General features: G+C 43.6%; 1 protein-coding gene across 2 annotated transcripts in view; it reads right to left on the bottom strand.

Moving 5' to 3' along the window:
• arid5b (AT-rich interaction domain 5B) overlaps positions 1–21,006 on the bottom strand; it is a 104,425-nt gene that overhangs the window by 63,441 nt on the left and 19,978 nt on the right. For both annotated transcript variants that reach the window (XM_017483732.3, XM_017483731.3), the window contains one exon: positions 1,912–2,142. In XM_017483732.3, coding sequence (XP_017339221.1) covers positions 1,912–2,142 — 231 coding nt within the window. The remainder of the gene's footprint in view (positions 1–1,911; positions 2,143–21,006) is intronic.

Raw genomic sequence — 21,006 nt, 5'->3', positions numbered from 1 at the left:
TCGGGTAACCAGCTGTCAGTCAGTAATATGTCTCTTACGAGCAAAAACGCGATATTAGCGGGTCCTGCTTGTCACGTAAAAGTGTTTCGAGAACCAGTTCAAGCTGCAAACAAGCGCTCCCTTTAGTGTGCCGGTGGCTGTATCACTTTTAAAAGCAGTGCTGACGGCGAGCAACAACACAACACTCGGACGATCAAAGCAAACGGAAGACAGACGTGTTCATGGCTGTGGCAGAGACTGACAGACCTTAAAGCCCGGCTCTGACCTCAGGGGTAAAAGATCACTGGTACGTCATGGGGGACGCCCGTCTCATTCATCTATCAAGCTGAGGCTGGAAAGCTGGCCGGGCTTGCCAGGCTAAAACCCAACCGTGTGTCTGCTTTAATTATCGCCTGTGTGAACAAACTGGCTACAAGTCCTTTATGCCTGCTGATGTGCCAGCACCAGTGCCCACTGCCTCGCCAAAGCCTCTCCTGAGACGCTTTAATAGCCGTCATGTGATTAACCTTCACGGAGATGCTGGTTTGATCAGAGCATCGTGGAAGTTCATCCATCAGAAACTTATGTAGGCGGTTACTTTCATTCTCCCACCTACTCATCTGTTCAACCATCTATCCGTCTAATCATGTACCGCATCAACCATCCTTTTATTCATCTGTCCATCAAGCTATTCATGCATCCCTCCATTAAATCATTCCTCCATCCAACCATCCTTCTATTCCTCTATCCATTCATCTATCCATGTGTCACGTCATTCACCCGCCTATCAATCTACACGTGCCTGTTTATCCTTCCCGCAATGCGTTCATTTTCCCATCTAGCCATGCTTCATTCATCCCTGCATCCATTTATCCATTCCTCCATTCATTCATCTATCCATCCATCCATCCAACCATTTCTTTATTCCATATCCATTAAATGCCCATCTATTCATGCACCATATCCATCCTCCATCCTCCAGCCTAGCCATGTCCATATCCATCCATCTATCATCCATCCATCCTTCTATCCCTCTATCCATGCGTCATGTCATTCATCCGCCTATCAATCTACACGCGCCGGTTTATCCTTCCCACAACGCGTTCATTTTCCCATCTAGCCATGCTTCATTCATCCCTGCATCCATTCCTCCATTCATTCATCTATCCATCCATCCACCTCTTTATTCCATATCCATTAAATGCCCATCTATTCATGCCCCATATCCATCCATCTATCTAATACATCCATGCTTCCTTTTATTTCCCCCCACAAAAAATATATTCATTTCTTCATTTATCTACTCACCAATCTATCTATCTATCTATCTATATATATATATATAAAAAAACTCAATCTATCTATTAACTCATTCCTCTAGTTCTCCTTAAATCCATACATCTCTCCATCCACTCACCCCACCATTTATCCATGCATCATCCATCCATCCATCTGATACAAGTAGTATTAAAATGTCTTATTTCTATATCTTGGAGCCATCCATCTATTCGATCACCTGTCTATGCATTCACCCATCCATCTATTCCATCATATTAGTTCATCATTCACCCATCTACCCTCTTATCCATTCATCCGTCCACCTATTTCACGTCTTATCGCGTTTTGATTGAACATCTCCGACTTCTGTCTATGCCATCGTCTGTCAATACGTTCATTCTTTCACCTGCCTGCCCTATCCCCCATCCATTTATTCATCAATTCAACCATCGTTTTGATCACTCACTCGTTCAGCCCGGCTGCTTTCTCACCACTTGAGATCTTCCCAACTCTGCCGTTCGCCACCAGTAATCTCACCAGCCAACTTATGTTTTTGTTTGTTTTTTTAAAGAAGGTACGTACACCGATTGGTACCGTCAACTCTCGATCAGAGAGAAGTTTCAAACCAACTGTCGTCGAGTGAAGGGTTCTTACCAAATTCGTCGCAGATGCTGTCGTTCTCCAGCAGTGTGGGGTGCTCGAATGTGTCCCTGCAGTAGAGAATCTGAGTGCTGCTTGTGAGCGTAGCGATACCCCCCAGAGCTAGTACCACCTGGTCCGTCAGGAGCGAGGCAGGCCGCTCACGGAGCCGTGCGATGATGGAGCGGTAGCGACAGTACTGTGGATAGCTTAGCACCAGGACCCTCTTATCCTCGCCATCATCACCTGCACGCACACAGAGAAAGAAAGATCATCAGAAATGTACGATCTGTTGCGGACTAGGCCAACGTTCCGAGAGAAAAAAAATAAATTCTACAGTTCCACTTGCTCAAGGGTCGAGTGATATTTTCGTGTTGTTTCTTACAGCTGAAGCGTGAATTAACTGCAAATCGCTAAGTCAGCTTGCGCAGTGCAAAAAAGGTCACTGCTGATTCTTGCCTTCTTCTCCTACAGTCTCCATATATCTTACTAGGCCTGTGGTATTTCACAAGCCTGAGGAGGCACAACCTGAACTCATATAGATTATTTAACATGATAGTGATGAGTGAAGGTTTGCCTGGGTTGAAGCACAGACACGCGAGATATAATATTTTACTGTTTTAACACGACAGCCGTCTGTTCGAATTGGCAATAAATAAAAAAAAATTTAAAAAAAGTAGACCGCTGGCGGGGTTCCATCATTCAGTCCTGCACAATCAGAGCTCAAGGCGAGATAGTGCGCAACTCCTGCTATAGTCATGAGATCCCTCAGTTGTGTCAAAAACGTAAATATAAAGGGAAAAAAACAAAACAAACAAAAACAAATCATACCCCTGATAAAAACCCACGTTCGGAATATGGGCTCTAATAACATGGCACTAAAAACCTCAGCTGCTTGCAGCCTTCAATAGACTGGAGTGCTTCAGATGTGTCAGCAGCTTAGGAGGAGCTGCCAAGGAGCTGTAAAACACAATCCACTCGACTAAGTGAGTTTACATCTGTCACCATGGTCAAAAGACTTTGGATTTGGACAAGTATTCAGAATCCTGAAAAACAGCCAGGTGCACGGAGGACGGTTCTTTTCAGGGTTATGAGTTCATTAGTAAATACCGGGCAAATACTGGAGCTTTTTCAACCTAAAAAAAAAAAAAAAAAAAACACGTCATGGTTTTTCTTATTGTTTGTAGAGAGAAGTCCATCGACGACGGGCTTTTGTGCATAAGCCCCTGGCTAGAGGAATTCGGGTAACTTTAAATGAACTCGAGAGGCTCTGGACAGAAAAGGCAACATGACGCTCTTTGATGTGCCGTGTTTATCTTTTTATAGGACTTTTATTGCATGTCTTAGAGCCACTTAAGGCAGACGCAGAGATGCGGTGCACATACTCACTTCCTCTAAGTGGTGAGTGAAATTGGCCAATTCGCTTAGCACTGTATATAGTATAGTGGCTTTCGCTTTGTGGAAACTGTCCCTTTGTACCAAGCACAGACCTCCACACATCGATAGAAAAGCAGTTCATTTACTTTCTTCCCCCCAGTTTTTCCTCTTGCCCTCTTTCGAGTGTGGCTCATGCTTGCTTTTACATGTACGCAAGCCGGGTTTTGGCACGTGGTCTTGCGGAAGTTTCGAGTATCGTTTGTGACGTCTTTAGAGATTAATGCTACGTGTCTGTGTGGTGCAATACCAGCGGGTCAGAGTTTTTGATTTTGAGACATATAATGTTAATGCACTTATATGGCGCTTTTTTAACCTTAGCGATTCCAAAGCGCTTTACACTGTGTCTCATTCACCCATTCACACACACACACACACCAATGGTAGCAGAGCGGCCATGCAAGGCGCTAACTTGCCATCGGGAGCAACTCGGGGTTCAGTGTCTTGCCGAAAGACACTTCGGCGTGTGGAGTCACGTGGGCCGGGAATCGATCCGCCAACCCTGCGATTAGCGGAAACCCTGCTCTACGACCTGAACCACAGCCGCCCAAAATAAATAATGACAACAATCATGACGACGGCAGAAAGTTTTAAGAAAGACACGTTAAACACCTCAGTGAGTTTAACGTCGCTGTGCGGTTTCGAGTACTGCTAGGCGGCTTTTAATCTTTCAAATGTTCGCGATGGCGCTCGTGTTGCTGCCGCTTCTGCATCCGTGCGTCGAGTATGAACCAGGCCGTATTCTGCTTTCTATTCACAATTTGGTCCCGGAGTCCTGTGTTGATCGTTGGGCAGTCTGCATACATTTTCCTGATTAGATTATGCCTGGGGCCAGAGCGGATGGTGGGGGGAAAAGAGACAGCGGGGGGGAAAAAAAAAGAAAGAAAAAAAAATCAGCCACAGTCATTTGACTCGTAAAATCAAACCTTTCCTAAAGAAAGCCATTCTTATCTCTTTGGTATTTAATTGGGAAGGACTGCACTATCATTAGAGCGGACTGGAAATTGCATTATGCAATTTTCCTTTAATAGCCTTGACAAGAGGCCTTTGTCACGAGGAGAGCAGAAGGCGCTGATTGGTCGCCAAATCAACCCATCGGATCTGTCTAAAGCCTCGCACGTCTTATCGCATCCCTGGAAAGGGACTCTGTTTCTTTAAATATGGCAATGTTCTCCTAGTTTACAGCACAAGTGCTCCACGAAATGTCAAATGGCCCTCTGTGGGAATATATTTACATAACACCTCTCTACTCGGCGCCCCTGCCAAAGAGGGCCAATTAAACCTAAAATGCAGGATGTATGTGGTAAAGCATGTCTGAATGCTAATAATCATTAGTTATTTAATCTTATAAAAAGTTTCGAACGGAGGCCTGAGGGCCTGCGACTTGAGACACAAAAAAGCACCGAGTCAAATAAACGTTCAGATTAAAAAGGGAGCTTTTGTTTTTCGCTGGTTGTTAAAGAAGTGGAAAATATACGACTTGCTTATTACCCGGTGGGACAGAATGTCAAGTTATAAAATTGTCGGGGGGAAAAAAAAAGAAAAAAAAAAAAAACAGCAGTCGAAGGCAGCGAAAGCACACAAACTCGCCGATTTCATACCACGCCACTTTTTTTTTCCCTTTCAAAAGTATATGAAACCAAAATGTTAGTGCGGATTAAATTTCAATTAACATTTTTGGCTCATGGAAGACAACGCGTCATAGATAAACATCTGATAATGGCTGTGTCCTGGTTGCAGTATCTGCCCGAGCTTGTTATGGAAGTTTACAGTGCAGTATCTCCACATCTGCAGTCGGCTTGTTAACGCTCTCAAAATGTGTCTGCTCATGCTTTGCGTTCTTTCTTCACGAAAACACAAATAAAAGATCCTCTGATTGTTTTGTTTTTTTGTAGAAAGAAAAACAAAACCCCTGAGCGCTTGCTAAGACATTGTTCGATATCGGAGCTGCCATCTTTCCTCGCAAGCCTGGGTGCAGCTACACCCGAGCTAAGCTACAAGAAAGACAACTCCCAGGGTGTTCTACCGGCCTGGTGGATTGCCAGCAAGTGATACGTTGGTGTCATCTCCACGTGATGCATTCCAGGACCGTCTCACCCTCGGCACCAACCGTTCCCGGCGCTTTCTCACCGTCGAGTGAATCGGGCTTGATGGATGAGCTTTAATAGCTGCCTGTCTCTTTGAAAAGCACAGGTCAAAATAATAATTTGAACACGGAGATCTCGAGAGAGACGGAAATGAAGAGATACAGACCGAGACGCTGAATATTTTTGACAGAAGCTGCTTATTATGTGTCCTCGTTACTGCAGCCTATTAAAGCGGACGAGCATTGATGCTAAGGTTATTGGCATGCATTAGTATTGATAGTAGCGTGCTGCACGCTGAGAAACGCCGCGACGGAAGGGGAGAAAATGTGTCATCTCCACGGCAACGGTTTTAATGAAATATTTCTCGTCAATAATGGCTAACACAATTACACTTCGGTCATAAACCCATGAATCAAAGTGATGTGTTTTGTGCGCTGGATCTCAAACGTCCGTGTGTATATGACTGTGTGGTATTAAAATGCTATGAAGCAAGGAAGGGGGGGAAGGGGGGGGGGGGGGGAACCCAGCAGTTTATCTGGTAAACAAAATGTAGACGCACAAGATTTCCGATTTAGTGCTGGTGTTAACCTGTAATTAATTTCCAATGATTATTAACCACAAATCAACCCCGGGGTAATCCGAACCAAATAACATCAGTATATTCAATTGGCCTAGTGCAACACTCGAGTCATCAACAGGAAGTAATTGCTTTTATGCATCATAAAATGGCTGAAATGCTAAAAAGCATGTTTTACGGCTGAGCTACAGTACTGTGTGCACTGAAACGGCAGAATGTCGGCCTAGGAATAGCTTTGGACGCAAACTAGGACGAATCTATTTATACTGAACAAATCTAGCAATGCAACGCTCTGCTGCGCTATTATTAATGTGCCGGTTTGTGTTTTAGCTTTGCAGACTGTTCAGATGCCCTGCTGCTGCTGCTGCTGCTGCTTCGCGCTCCTCGTGAATTGTCCTCTGTGCGCGCGACCTCTATAAAAAGCTAGGACGCGGCGAGCAGCAGGACATCGGCCTCTCGAGCTGTCCGTCGTTCTTTCCCCTGTAAGATGTGGCCGGTAAATCACGCGCGCAGAATACACGCAGATAATCAGTTGCCCTCCACTGTCGTCCCCGTACTTAAACATAATCAAGCGTTTCGTATTTAAAACGTCTCAGATTCGCCTCCCGAGGACGAGCCCGGCCTATTTAGAGCGCCGTGCCCGTCTTTCTGTCCTGAAACGCCTGGAATATTTGCACCGGACTGCGAGGAAACTTTCAATTGAAAGCGGGTGCCTGGGAAAAAAGAGAGAAAGAAAGAATAGTAATAATTAAAAAAACGAATCCATCGTGAGTTTGTGCCTGGGCTCAATTACCGAAAAACGCTCTCACCCGCTTGTTAAATTTGTGTGATTGTGCTTCATGTGCCAAGAGCAACAGTGAAAGATCTAAGCGTAATAGATCGCAGGTTGCTCAACACTGCTTCCTGTATGTCCATAATACAGCTATTTATTCACCTCGGTCCAGTCCGGAGCTGTTCCGGAATATTCCACCACACACACACACACACACACACACACACAATATCCAAAAACACTTTCTTTCTGATTTATGTCACGTGGTGATATTTTATTGGTCTGGTGAGTCCCATACGCGCCCGAGGCTTTCTACATTGCTCCGTATGAACGAGCCAAAGTGCCAGGTTTCCTCGAGCAATCCGGACACCTGCGTTGCTGATGACTAATTTGCTGAACTTTCAACGGCAACGGGTCTTGTACGGAACGTATTTGGAACGGCAAACGATCCCAGAGACTTAAAAACAGCGTGTTATATTCCTAATTTACAACTCTGTCCGTGTAAGTCATTAACATTACTAATTCGGTAATGGAATTCGTGGGCTTCTGTTCCCAAGATGGTAAGCAGAGAACGGCTCGAATTAAGAGCCCGGGTGATACACAGTGATAAGGAAAGCTGAAATAGCGATACAGTTAACCTAATGCTATATTGGTATTCCCAGGTGCAGCATAAAACCGTGTGGCCTATATATCGAATAAAAATCAAGTCTGTTTAAACACTTTCCTTAACCAAAACAACTGAATACTTGTACTGCAGAAAGAAAGAAAAAAACAACCTCAGCGAGGTGGTTTTTTTTTTTTTTGGTTTCATATCCCACCCCAAAATTATATTATAGCAATACGTTATATGGTTGACCTCAGACATGAAGAAGCCTAAAAAAAGCCTGTGCGTTGAGTACAGGAAATTACATCATGGCTGCAATTATCTCAATCACACAGTCAAGGAGCATATGGGTGAAGCGCCAAAACGCATTAATAACAGATGGATTTGTTTTTTTGGTTGTTTTTTTCTTCAAAACTCGAGTGGGAGAAGTTAAGTTTACTCAAATGTTTCATGGAAATGAACTGCCTCAGGTGATCCTGTTGTTCAAGCAACACTAACGCTATCTGTAACTGCAAATAACTCAAGGCAGTCTTATTTTATACCAGTGAACTTGGGTTTTGTGTTTTACAATGTATTGAGCGCTAGGGGGTTTTATTTTGTGTGTGTGTGTGTGTGTGTGTGTGTGTTTTATACTGTGTATTGAGCGTCCAGCTCAAATATTGGCTTAAAGTTCTGCAGCACGGTGGTATGGTGATAAAGTCAAATTGAAGCTGGAGTTTTGCGTTTCTTCAGTAAAATCGTTTTTCTAACTTTTATACATTTAGAAATTTCACTAAGTCCTTGTAAAGATGCCATTGCTATCCCAGAAGTCTCTGTACATAGGGGAAATTAACGCTTTTTAGCAAAATGTCTTCCAAAATGTTTCATATTATATATATATATATATATATATATATATATATATATATATATATATATATATATACACACACACACACACACACACGTGTAATCTTTTCCCAGACAGCCTTTGAGAATGCGTTTGACAAAAGAAGAACGCAGTGAAATCGTTCTCATGGCCGGATCAGGAAGCTGTGGCAAAGCTGCCATGGATTTTAACATAAAGTGTTAATTTCCCCTATGTATGGAGACTTTTGGGACACCCTGTAGATTACTAAATACTGAATAAAATCACTTATCTGGCAAACATACAGTATCTCACAAAAGTGAGTACACCCTCTCACATTTTTGTAAATGTTTGATTGTATCTTTTCATGTGACAACTCTGAAGAAATGACACTTTGCTACAATGTAAAGTAGTGAGTGGACAGCTTGTCTAACAGTGTAAATTTGCTGTCCTCTCAAAATAACTCAACACACAGCCATTAATGTCTAAACCGCTGGCAACAAAAGTGAGTACACTCCTAAGTGAAAATGTCCAAATTGGGCCCAGTGTGTCCACACACTGTGTGGCCACCATTATTTTCCAGCACTGCCTTAACCCTCTTGGGCATGGAGTTCACCAGAGCTTCACAGGTTGCCACTGGAGTCCTCTTCCACTCCTCCAGGATGACATCACGGAGCTGGTGGATGTTAGGGACCTTGTATTCCTCTACCTTCCATTTGAGGATGCCCCACAGATGCTCAATAGGGTTTCGGTCTGGAGACATGCTTGGCCAGTCCATCACCTTTACTCTCAGCTTCTTTAGCAAGGCAGTGGTCGTCTTGGAGGTGTGTTTGGGGTCGTTATCATGCTGGAATACTGCCCTGCGGCCCAGGCTCCGAAGCCAGGGGATCATGCTCTGCTTCAGTATGTCACAGTACATGTTGGCATTCATGGTTCCCTCAATGAACTGTAGCTCCCCAGTGCCGGCAGCACTCATACAGCCCCAGACCATGACACTCCCACCACCACGCTTGACTGTAAGCAAGACACACTTGTCTTTGTACTCCTCACCTGGTTGCCGCCACACACGCTTGACACCATCTGAACCAAATAAGTTTATCTCGGTCTCATCAGACCACAGGACAGGGTTCCAGTAATCCATGTTCTTAGTCTGCTTGTCTTCAGCAAACTGTTCGCGGGCTTTCTTGTGCATCATCTTTAGAAGAGGCTTCCTTCTGGGACGACAGCCATGCAGACCAATTTGATGCAGTGTGCGGCGTATGGTCTGAGCACTGACAGGCTGACCCCCAACCCCTTCAACCTCTGCAGCAATGCTGGCAGCACTCATACGTCTATTTCCCAAACACAACCTCTGGATATGACGCTGAGCACGTGCACTCAACTTCTTTGGTCGACCATGGCGAGGCCTGTTCTGAGTGGAACCTGCCCTGTTAAACCGCTGTATGCTCTTGGCCACCGTGCTGCAGGTCAGTGTCAGGGTCTTGGTAATCTTCTTATAGCCTAGGCCATCTTCATGTAGAGCAACAATTCTTTTTTTCAGATCCTCAGAGAGTTCTTTGCCATGAGGTGCCATGTTGAACTTCCAGTGACCAGTATGAGGGAGTGTGAGAGCGATGACACCAAATTTAACACACCTGCTCCCCATTCACACCTGAGACCTTGTAACACTAACAATTCACATGACACTGGGGAGGGAAAATGACTAATTGGGCCCAATTTGGACATTTTCACAGGGGTGTACTCTCTTTTGTTGCCAGCGGTTTAGACATTAATGGCTGTGTGTTGAGTTATTTTGAGGGGATGGCAAATTTACACTGTTAGACAAGCTGTACACTCACTACTTTACATTGTAGCAAAGTGTCATTTCTTCAGAGTTGTCACATGAAAAGATATAATCAAATATTTACAAAAATGTGAGGGGTGTACTCACTCTTGTGAGACACTGTAAGTGCCAGTGCGCTGCCCGGTACCATTATGGTTACTGGGAAACCTAACTGATTGGGCAAAAACTGTTAGCTAACATAATGTAATAACATATGGCAAGCTGGTTAGTTAAGTGCATTAACACAGAGAGAAATTATCACACAGTCGCTATGCTTTTCTAAGAAAGTGTTTGAGGAAGCACAATGGGTTTGCACCACTTGTCAAAAAAAAAAAAAAAGAAAAAAAAGAAAGAAGAAGAGCAAATCTTTAGACTGACATTTACAATGCCGACCTTCGAGTAGGAAAAACAACAACAAATAAAACAACACGCACCGTCAACACAGAATTCCTACTCAGAATGTCTGGAAGGTCTCCTCAACCAACCTCGAAAGGGGAGCAACAGTAAAACAAAGCAGCACTTCTGTACTTTAAAATGAGTTAATGTTTGCTTTAGAACAACATATCAACATACAAACATATCCATCCATATTCCGTACTGCTTATCCGACACATGGTTGCCGGGGGGTCTGGAGTTTGTCGTTCGCACGCCCATTCACACACTAAGGCAATGTGGAATTGCCAATCAGCCTACAGAGCATGTCTTTGGACTGCGGTGAGGGAACCGGAGGAAACCCCCAAATAACCGGGAGAACATGCAAACTCCGCGTACACGGGGGCGAACGTGGGATTCGAACCGCCAATCCTGGAGGTGCGAGGCAAACGTGCTAACCAGATTTTAACCAAAGACAAACATGGAGGCGTTCAAACGTATCTCGAACGTACCGAGGTCGAAAATGATGCAATTCCGAATTTCCACATCAGAGTTCACAGCGTATGAGTTGCGGTGTTTTATCTTCACATAATGCACACAAGATATTATCCAGGACTTGTTAGAGTCTATACTGGTATCTTGATATATATAACTATGAGGAGATTGTGCATGTTGTGCTAGCATGAGTTGTATGAACGCTTTGCAGTGCACTTGCTCGGTTTGTTCTGAGAACCGTTCTACTGTAAGGCAAATCGCACCTCTGAGGATGTGTTTTGTGCAGCAGCTGGTGGGATTCGGATCAAGAATCTTACGCTGTTGTGACAGGAGCCATGAAACACATTTTGTTTAAATAGGAAACGTTTTATTTGTGAAAGTCACTACAGAGTAGGATCTTGTCTTTCTCTGACTTTTAATGAGAGACAAAAAAAAAAACAAAAAAAAAACAACAACAAATGATGACCGCTAACATACTGAACGCACTTGTTCATGTGCGACTATGAATATAAAAAAAATAATAGCCTAACAGTGAACACATAATTGTCTTGTTCCGGGTGCCTGGGCTACTGATTTCTCCATCCCTGAAATGCATCTTTCATGAAACACAATGAGCGCATTTATTCTGGACGCAGACTGAGAAGACCAGAGCTTTAGATTATAAGAATCTAAGTCATGGGAGTTGGCATGGATTTTTCTGATTGTGCTGGAATTGTATCATCCGGTATATAATTTTCCAGTTTAAATTGTGAGTTTGTGAGTCATAGGTTCTACACATCAAGTCACCATGAAATCAAAAGCGAAGTTTCGTGGCTTTTAGTATGAATATGTCAGCCTCAAAGTGCACCTATTATGGTTTTTCAGATATTACCTTTCATGTGTTACAGAGCTGTTTGTGAATGTAAAAACGTCTGCAAAGTTTCAAAAATCACGACAAACGGAGTTATTGACTCCCAAAAGAAGGAACCGATTGTGAACAGCTGAATCGAGTCGTTAGTGATTCCAGACTCACTTCCTGTACTAACCTACGTAGGTGTGTAACAAAAATCTAGTCTTCAGCAGCTGCTCGCTGACAGCGATAGACCAATCACAACAGACTGGGACATCTGACCAATCAGAGCAGAGTATGTTCTCTGAAAGGAGAAGTTTAGAATGAATCTTTTAGAACGGATCATTGAACGAGTCGCTTGTGACACTGGGGGGGAAAAGGTAATGCTGCAGTTTAAATTATGAGCACGTTAAAGTGTTTTTTGATCTCAGATGCATGTAAATCTATTGTATGAGACCTTTAAAACAAAACTAGGCACGTTTCAAAACCATAATAGGTGCGCTTTAAGGTTATCTATAAGCTAGTGCACTCCAAAACAATGACACAAGAAGTCATATGGATTCAAAATTTACAGTCTCTCTTTACCACCAATATGGACCAACAATTTTGATGACATCATTCTGCACTGCAGTTTCTCGTCAGATTTTCCGCCCAATCGAATGCTCTCTAGAATCCGAAGTGTCCCGCCCCCGACCTTATAAACATCACCTGGCCTGGAAGTTGCCGTCGTTGAGCGGGAGAAATCGTATCGGCGAGCGCGTGTCGTGAACGTGTCTGTGGCTGTTCGAACACACATTTTATTCCGTTTTCCAACTGCACGTGGGTTAAGAAGTGAATCCAACGCATCGATCTCGCTCCTAAGCCGTACTTGACAGACAGCGAGCCCGGGCTGAGGTAAACTAAACGCTGTTGGCGATTTACAAAGGGGGAGGAGCCACTCGATACATCCCACCCATACTTTCTGATTCAGTGGAAATTCAACCCGTCGATCGATTTCACAGGGTCATTAAGATTTCTAGTAACATAGTACACTTCATGTACAGCTTTTATAATGATTACTACTTTAAGATGAGTCAAAGATAAACTAAACTCCCATTACACTTTGAGACAGAATATTACATATTAGGTCCGGTAATGGATCCTGACACGTTGAACTGTATAAATCCGATCATATCTCAGACTTAATCCGAGGCTAAACGCGACGCGACAGCTAACGGAATTAGCCGTGAATCTCACAGAATCTCATGGCGCCGAAATCGAATATTTCTTCGCGGCCCGCTTTTTTTAATAAGCAATTTAAATATGTATTAACTCCTCTCTCGGGCGTCCCCCGGAAAAAATCGACGGATAAATAAATCGGACGCGGAAGACGAGTGACGTAGGCGTCTGAGCGATTCGCGCGAGCCGGCTTAAGAGAACGTCACGTTGGGTCCTCGCGCGCTAGAACAACGGCAGCTCTCTATTTTCGCACGTGAGTGGGAGAAATGATTACACTGAGCCGAGAGAATAGCGCTGAAGAATAGCATTTACTCGACGAAGCCAATTAAAAAGTATTTAGGATGTGACACAAAAGGAGAGGATTAGATGCCAGGAGGGGATAAGAAGATACCATGCTATCAATGTGCCATTGTGTCGATTGCGTCTTCCACAGATGCTGGCAGACAAGGCCTTTTCAATTACTGCCCATAGAAGAAATCGTTCATAATTATAGGAGCTGTCACACACACACACACACACACACACGAAAATAAAAACGTGCTTATAAAAAGGACTTTCGATTTTGTATGGATCACTGCTGCTTCCTTTTTTCCTTGTAGGGGACAAAAGAGCCAAGCTTTTCGCTTTACTCACACACTGAGCCTGATTACAGTTGATAAAGTAATAGCGCCCACTTTTTAAATGTGTCAAGTGCCAAATTTAAGCGTCACGCCGCATTCATTTATATATATATATATATATTGGAAACAGGCGGAAAGCAAACGAGGGCACCGTCACTGACAACAAACGGCTTTTACTACAGCAGGACACTGCTGAAATTCACCTGTAATGGAATTCCTGCTATTCCACGAACGCAGCTGAGAAATCATTACCCGCTACTAACGATCAAGATGCTGTTTTTCTCGGACCGATTTTCATGTTATAGACGGTCACGGAGCTCCACGTCGTGCTTGAACGCGCCGGATATATAATACGCGCTGATTTCTGGGCTTTGAAGGTCAGGAGCGCCAAGGGGTGGTCCGCTGATTCATCGCCGACAGCGGCGAGCGCGCGGATAAACGTGGAACTGAGAGCTTCCTGGGCAGCGTGACGTCAGGTGGTGCGGGCGCAGCGGGAAATCTGTCGCACGCATTACTCACTGCAAAAAAAAAAACAAACAAACAAAAAAAAACAACAACAACTGATTTCATCCCTGCAACAGGCTACAAAATCAGCCAGGCTCCTTTTCAATGATGGGGTAGAGGGGGGAGGGTGAACACACACACACACACACACACACACGCACGTTTTGTGTTTCACAAGAAACATCTACAACCTTAAGCTACATCTTAGCACACATAAATAACTCGATATTAATCGGAGCCAAACTAAATCGGATTTGAGGATAATTAAACACTTCACATGCACGATATTTCTGCAGCGCACAGCGCTTTCGGGTTTGAGAAAACTTAAGCAGCGTGCTGAATGCTGTGAGGAATCCTCCGGCAAATAAGGGGATTAATTAGACCTGAGATATAGAGTGTGTGTGTGTGTGTGTGTGGTTTAAAAAAAAAAAACCCCAGAGTGTTTAATATTTAAGAAAGGAAGCCTTCTTGAGTTTCGCAACCCCCAGTCCTGCTGCTTGCCCGACGCGAAATGATTGGCTGGCGATAATAACAGATTAGTCATCCTGACTGAATGGGGCTTGGCACTGCACAGACCATAAAAAGCCACATTGTGCTTTTTTTCCCCCCTGACACACTCAGCCTCGTCAGGTATAGACGCATGATTCCACAATGCTCGCCTGGAGGTGGAGGGGCTCACTAATGCAACAGGACTATTGTTTTTAATTGAATTTCCGCTATTTAAGAATGATTTTTTTCATGTTCATAGATCTCTTTAGATCCCCACCACCATGCTAAAGACACGTCCGAATGTTGTTTCAGACACACGCAGTAAAATATTCCCTTCCTGTAAGGTCAGGCCCGGGAGACGTCCGCGCTGCCCTATAAACCGAGCTGCCATTACTACTATCTCCCTGGATCATGCATCTAATCTGCTGGTAGCAACGGAAATGGAGCAAAGCGATGAAAAACAAACGGGACTGAAAAAGTTTACCGCGTGTACTATTTCAACTCACCCCCCCACCCATGTCTCTTTTCCTCATGTACAAGAAAAACACTGCACAGAAAACCTGCGTCACTGTTATTAGCAAACTAACAGACTTTTTCCACATCAATACACGGCTTGTGGATTTAGAAGGGGGGGGGGAGAAGAAAAAAAAAACGCTGGCACCGCTCCATGCTTTAGTCATAGGGGGAATAACGATATGAGCAGATTAGTGGACAATAAGCCCTGTAAACTTCCAGATGGGCCTGCCAATAATCAAAACATGATGACTATAAAAAAATAAAATAAAAAAAAACAATGAAAAAAGCAAACAAGCAGAGCCACAGAACTCCACTGTATGGGCACCGAGAGCCTGGTGCCATTTTTTTTTTTTAAAAAGGAAGATGAAATGATCGTTTTGCAAAAATAATGGCTGTTTGGGTTGGTTACTCGCTGTAAACACACGTCTCTAAGTGTCTTTTTCATATGCTTTAACCGAGCAGCAGCGCTGTCTTTAAAACGAATGCGCACAATCTGTTTCCTCGCACGGAGTACGAATAAATAAATAAATAAATAAATGAATGAATAGAAACACAGCCGGCACGGCCTCTGAAATATGATCGTGTGAAACATAAAGAAATAGTCAGAGCATCTGAATAATCGTGTTTTATTTTTCTACGCAGCCGGAATATAGGCCGCAGTTTCCCGCCGGTTATTCGGGTGTAGCGACAAAATTTGTATTTAGTGTGGAATACATTAACTTGGCCAGGAGAGTTAGAGTCTCATCTGGTTGTTTTTTCCCCCCCCACCCTATTCTGTGTTTGCCTCCCTGCCTGTGTCCAGCACGTACGCGTCGTCAAGCGTCATTTCCGGGACGTGTGAGAATGAAGCTCGGGCAGACTCTCGGTGCCAGATCAAATGGCACACGGAGGGTTTTTTGGACGCGGATGGCGAAAGCGTCGATACGTCCGGTGACTCCACACCAAACACAGTTAGCTCAGATGAATTACCGTCGGTTTAGCCGCTGATGGGCGACCAGCTAGCTGAATGATAGGAGTTTTCTGAGACTCGGAAGCAGGACGTGGAGATGAAACGGAACGCTACGAAACGCACCGTCCGTCTCTGTTTACTCCTATGGATGGGAGCCGTGGGTCATAAGAAGAGGGGATGAGAATGTCTGTGAGGAATGGATGGAAGAATGATATGAGAACGTCAAAGCACACTCTATCGTTTGAATTTTCTGGGTTTTTTGTTGTTGTTGTTGTTGTTGTTTAACGAATCACTTGAACTCAACGGAATATTCAAATAAATGATTACTTAATTACTACCGGATGATGTAACTGATTTATCTATTCATTCATGGAGCCGTTGGATATCCCGTAAACGATGGTTGTGAGGCACGAGTACACCGTGAAAGGTACTCAGGACACCATGCACACAAGCGCACATTCACACACACACACACACACACACACACATTTCATCTTAGTCAATACACCTCCCAGCAGGGGAGGTGGAAGGAAAGCGCAGAACCCTGAGGAAACCCACATGATCATGTGCAGAACATGCAAAACTTCACCCAGGGAGTAACCCGAGCTCAGGATCAAACCCAGGGCCCTGCAGCTGTGAGGCGCCGACATGGCACATGTTAAAACGTAGCGGTCGCGTTAAACACTTTCTTTCCTAATGTGAGATAAGGGTGGACAAAATGACCAAAAATATGACACCATGTTAACAGTACACAATACATCATGATGTAAAACCTTCAATGTGTTCAATATGTTTCTATGTAAAGACAACAACAAAGGGACAATGAAACTTATTACATGATACATTAAGAACGGGGGGGGGGGGGGGGGGGGGGGTAAACTTTTGAACAGGATGATTGGTGTAATTTGTTAGTATTTTGTCTTCTGGGAGATATGTAACCATCTTATTTAGCGTGTGAAAAAAAAAATCTTTAAACAAAATAACACAGATGGTCCTTTTCAAAAGTTTACACCCCCGACTCAATGTATCGTGTTGCCTTATTGATCATCAGTGAATGTTTGCACCTTTTGTAATAGTCCTGAACGAGACGCTCAGTCGTCCTCGGTGTGAAAAGATGGATCTCAGCATCATCTAGTCGCTGTTGGAAAGGGGTCAAATATACAGATGCTGGAAAAGTAAAGAATGTGCCGGACCTGGAGGATTCTTCTGAAGAACAGCGGGCGGCTTAACTGCTCGGGACAAACAAGGGACTCGTGAAGAACTCTCACGAAACATAAACACAGTCGCTGATCATCCAGGTGACGACACACGGGATTAATAATCAAGGGTGTGTAAACTTTGGAATTCAGCTATTATCATTAGTCATGTGGACTATATGTAAACATCTGGTATGTGAAATATCTTATTCAGGACATCGCTAAATAAAAAACAACAACATGGGATGTTTATGATCAATCTTATTTTGTTAACAGTATTAAGATTTACCAGATTCTGCAAGGGCTATGCAAACGTTTGGGCACGACCGTATACATCATTGGAATTGATTTTACACACTGATAGCACTGTCGTATCGCGTTATTTAACAAGTTATCATACATCGCATTTTTCTTCAATGTCACGCGGCCCTAACGGATATGACGCATTATTAAATATTTCACTGGCGTAGAAGCGAGTCAGAATAACTTCCGTTTCTAAAATGTTCAGCCTTTACCATAACCTTTACCTTTTATGGAGTTTCGTGGGCGTCACTAAATGCAAATGAGCGGTGGCAGGGGCTCATGAGTACTAAATAAATCAGCCTTTTAGAAACTTCTGTACGTCTGCCGGATTTGATTTGTTTTTTTCTTTCGGTTTGGCTTATGCTAACTTTCATACACAAGACAAAATAATGACTTGGTCGTGAGTTGATTTAGTGCCACGGCAACCAAAGACAGCAGGCGACAACCTTCTGGTAATGTTTGAAATGTTTTAGTTAAATCGCTGCTACGACTCTCGTATAAAAGCCACCAATAGGAGGACGGCATATGATTATGCAAAACAGCTACAAATACAGTAGCGGTAATAGCAGAATGTACTAATGAAGAAAAAGAAAAAAAAAAAGAATTATCCTCGTTTCCTCAAGCTCGTTTGGAGTTTAAAACGTTTCTGTTTATGCGAGCACATTTTCTGGGTCGTGGCCGATTAATCTTGAATCGGACGTCTATCGTTAAAGGATCTTCGATACTTCATCCAGATCTGTCAGAGAATCCGGCCAATATTTTATCGGGATCGTCTCATACAGTGTGACGAATAATAATCTTTAAAAGACAGACAATTAAGTGCTATTGTTCGGCTCTGCTGGAGTAATTATGTCCGATTTAAAAAAAAGAGAGAGAGAAAAAAGAACCAAAGGAAGACTTGTCAGATATACTGCACTGCTTCTTTACTTAAAGACCTCCCATAAACCATCTAAACGACGCAACTACTTCATCAAACAACCCTCGATAAGCTTGAAAATCCCTCCCTTGATGTCAGATTACACCTCTGACATACGTGTGGGAGAATCCTGTTTGAACTGGGTGGAGTTCAAGTCGTCTATAGACCACAACACAAGAGTCCACATCTTTAACCCTACTTTTCATACTTCCACAAACAATTAGCTTCGAGTCATGTGAGAGCAAAGGCGCCGGCGGATGTGATGCCGATATCGATGTGGGGAGTTTTTTCTTCTTCTTTTCTTTAAAAGCAGACGGACGGACGGACGGACGGAGAGACGGAGGGACGGACGGACGCTTCCTTCTGTTAGAAGTGTGACCTGAATCTCATGCGGATGCGCAATAATGAGCCCGTTATCGTCTGCCGATTTAATGAGAAAAAAATATATCCTTAAGACACTAAATCAGACTGCATCGGAAATATAACGAGGCCGGAAGGGAGATAGGTTAATTACAAGATCAGGAATGCGTCGATTTTCCGAGTCGCCCCCCCCACCCCCCTTCTCCCCTCCCCTTGTCTTTGTGTTCAAGCTTCAGTGAAAGTCATTAAAATTATATTTTTTTTAATCCAATGAATAAAAAAAACACACACAAAAAAAATCAAGCATCTTCACTGTACATGTACTCGACTCTTAATATTAATGTGCCAGATTATACTGATGCAAGCCTTCAGTCAAACAGCTGAATTTTCTTTTTAATTCGCGCTTACATTAAAACACTGAGGACGCAGAATTAAAATCGGGTAAGGTAAAGGGAAGTCATTTCCGAAGGTCCTGAAATAACACTGGATTGAAACTGGACGTCTTTAATGAGACATCCAAGGACGGACTAAAGGACTTATCACAAAGTGTGCTGATGCTGTGGCCAAATCTGTTTAGCCGTCCTTCTGCTTCTCATTAAGATAAGGCTCAAATCATCTGCTGTAAAAACCGCCGATGAAGCTGTCTAAGGGTTCGCTCTGTTGCAGGAAGAACACACATGTGGAATCCTGATAAAGCCTTCGCTTTGGATGTCACGAGAGAGAAAAAAAAAAGTCTTATCCTGATATTGACATTGTATATACGGAATATAAAACACAACATCGCATGATATCATGACGGGGCCGGGGGAGGGGGAGGGGGCGGGGCCGGGGGAGGGGGCGGGGGAGGGGGCGTTCCTGTTACCACCCTGGAGGAGATTATATTCCTGAAACGTTTTATTCCTCTTACACCACGGCAACACTAAACATGTTTAAGGAATTAAAAGAACGACACGCTGTTATAATTACGCAAAACAACTTCCTGTCATAGCAGCAATGACCAGTCGTTCTCTCACAGGCAGTCTTTCCATTTGTTCTCTCTTGAAGGGAATCTATATAATGCAGCGTGGTACGGTCATGTCACCGAGAAGCCACGGAAGCCTCTGTCCTGTGTCGAAAAACTTTACCTCTGACGTTTACAACGCGCAGACCCTGGAGTCTCCTTCCAAAAAAAAAACAACAACAGCTAAATAAATAAACATCTCCTCACAGAAAACGTCACGTCGATGAATACTCATGGAACGGAAATTAGTTTATATGGCCGATAGGCCGATTACATATCGTACAAGTCCCTGTCAATTAACTGTTGCTATAGAAAAACAAACAAACAAACAAACGCATATTAATAGTCAGTAATCCTTTGCAGCTGGAACGATCGCCGGAGCTGCCGATCTAGAACATTAGTACTGAGAACTCGACTCGGACTAAATGATCAGATTACACAAAACACAAAAAAGCCTCCTTATAAGCAAACGTGAGCTAATTCATTTTACTGTTTATTCCTCTGCAGATTTGTCAGGCTGAACACGAACACACACACACACACACACACACACACACACACACACACACACACACACAAACAAAAACAATGCTCCTTCAAGTGTGTTCGGCTGTCTGGTGAGCAGAAACCAGAAAGAAAAAAAAAAAAAAAGATGAGTTGTCCCCTCAGGAGTCTTACACTTGTCTCACTCACTTTTGGGTTTTTTTTTGGGGGGGGGGAGTGGCGTGAGATTTGGGTATCACAAGAGTGGGAGCTGGCAACTACTAAACTGCAGTCAACGACAGAATACTGGGTAAGATCTAACATTTTTTTTCATTTTTATGTAAACACATATATACATATATAAGGAAACGCATCTTTGAAGCCGAGCACGCCATCTATAAGTGAAACCAGACGGAGGCAATAGGCATGGTGGGAAAAATCGAGTGTGAACACAAATGAGCTCTCTCGCCAAATATTACAGAGCATTTTCTTTACTCTCGCATTCACCTTCTGGCATGCATTTCTGCTAGCTGTCATCCGTGTACGAGGCTGTGCGCTGAAGAAGAACAAGAAGAAGAAGCAGAAAAAGGCCTCTCCTTTAATTATTTAAACAGTCCCCATTTCTTTGGGCGAACAATTGCTTTTTTATTCCCTACCTTCAATTATAGTCAAAAGCCCCCCTCCCTCCCCCCCCTCCTTCTGTGCCTATGCGTGCTC

Source organism: Ictalurus punctatus, chromosome 13, assembly GCF_001660625.3.
Source record: "Ictalurus punctatus breed USDA103 chromosome 13, Coco_2.0, whole genome shotgun sequence".
Lineage (NCBI taxonomy): Eukaryota > Metazoa > Chordata > Actinopteri > Siluriformes > Ictaluridae > Ictalurus > Ictalurus punctatus.
Note: the sequence above shows the minus strand (reverse complement) of the source record. Positions and strands in the feature narration are given on the sequence as shown.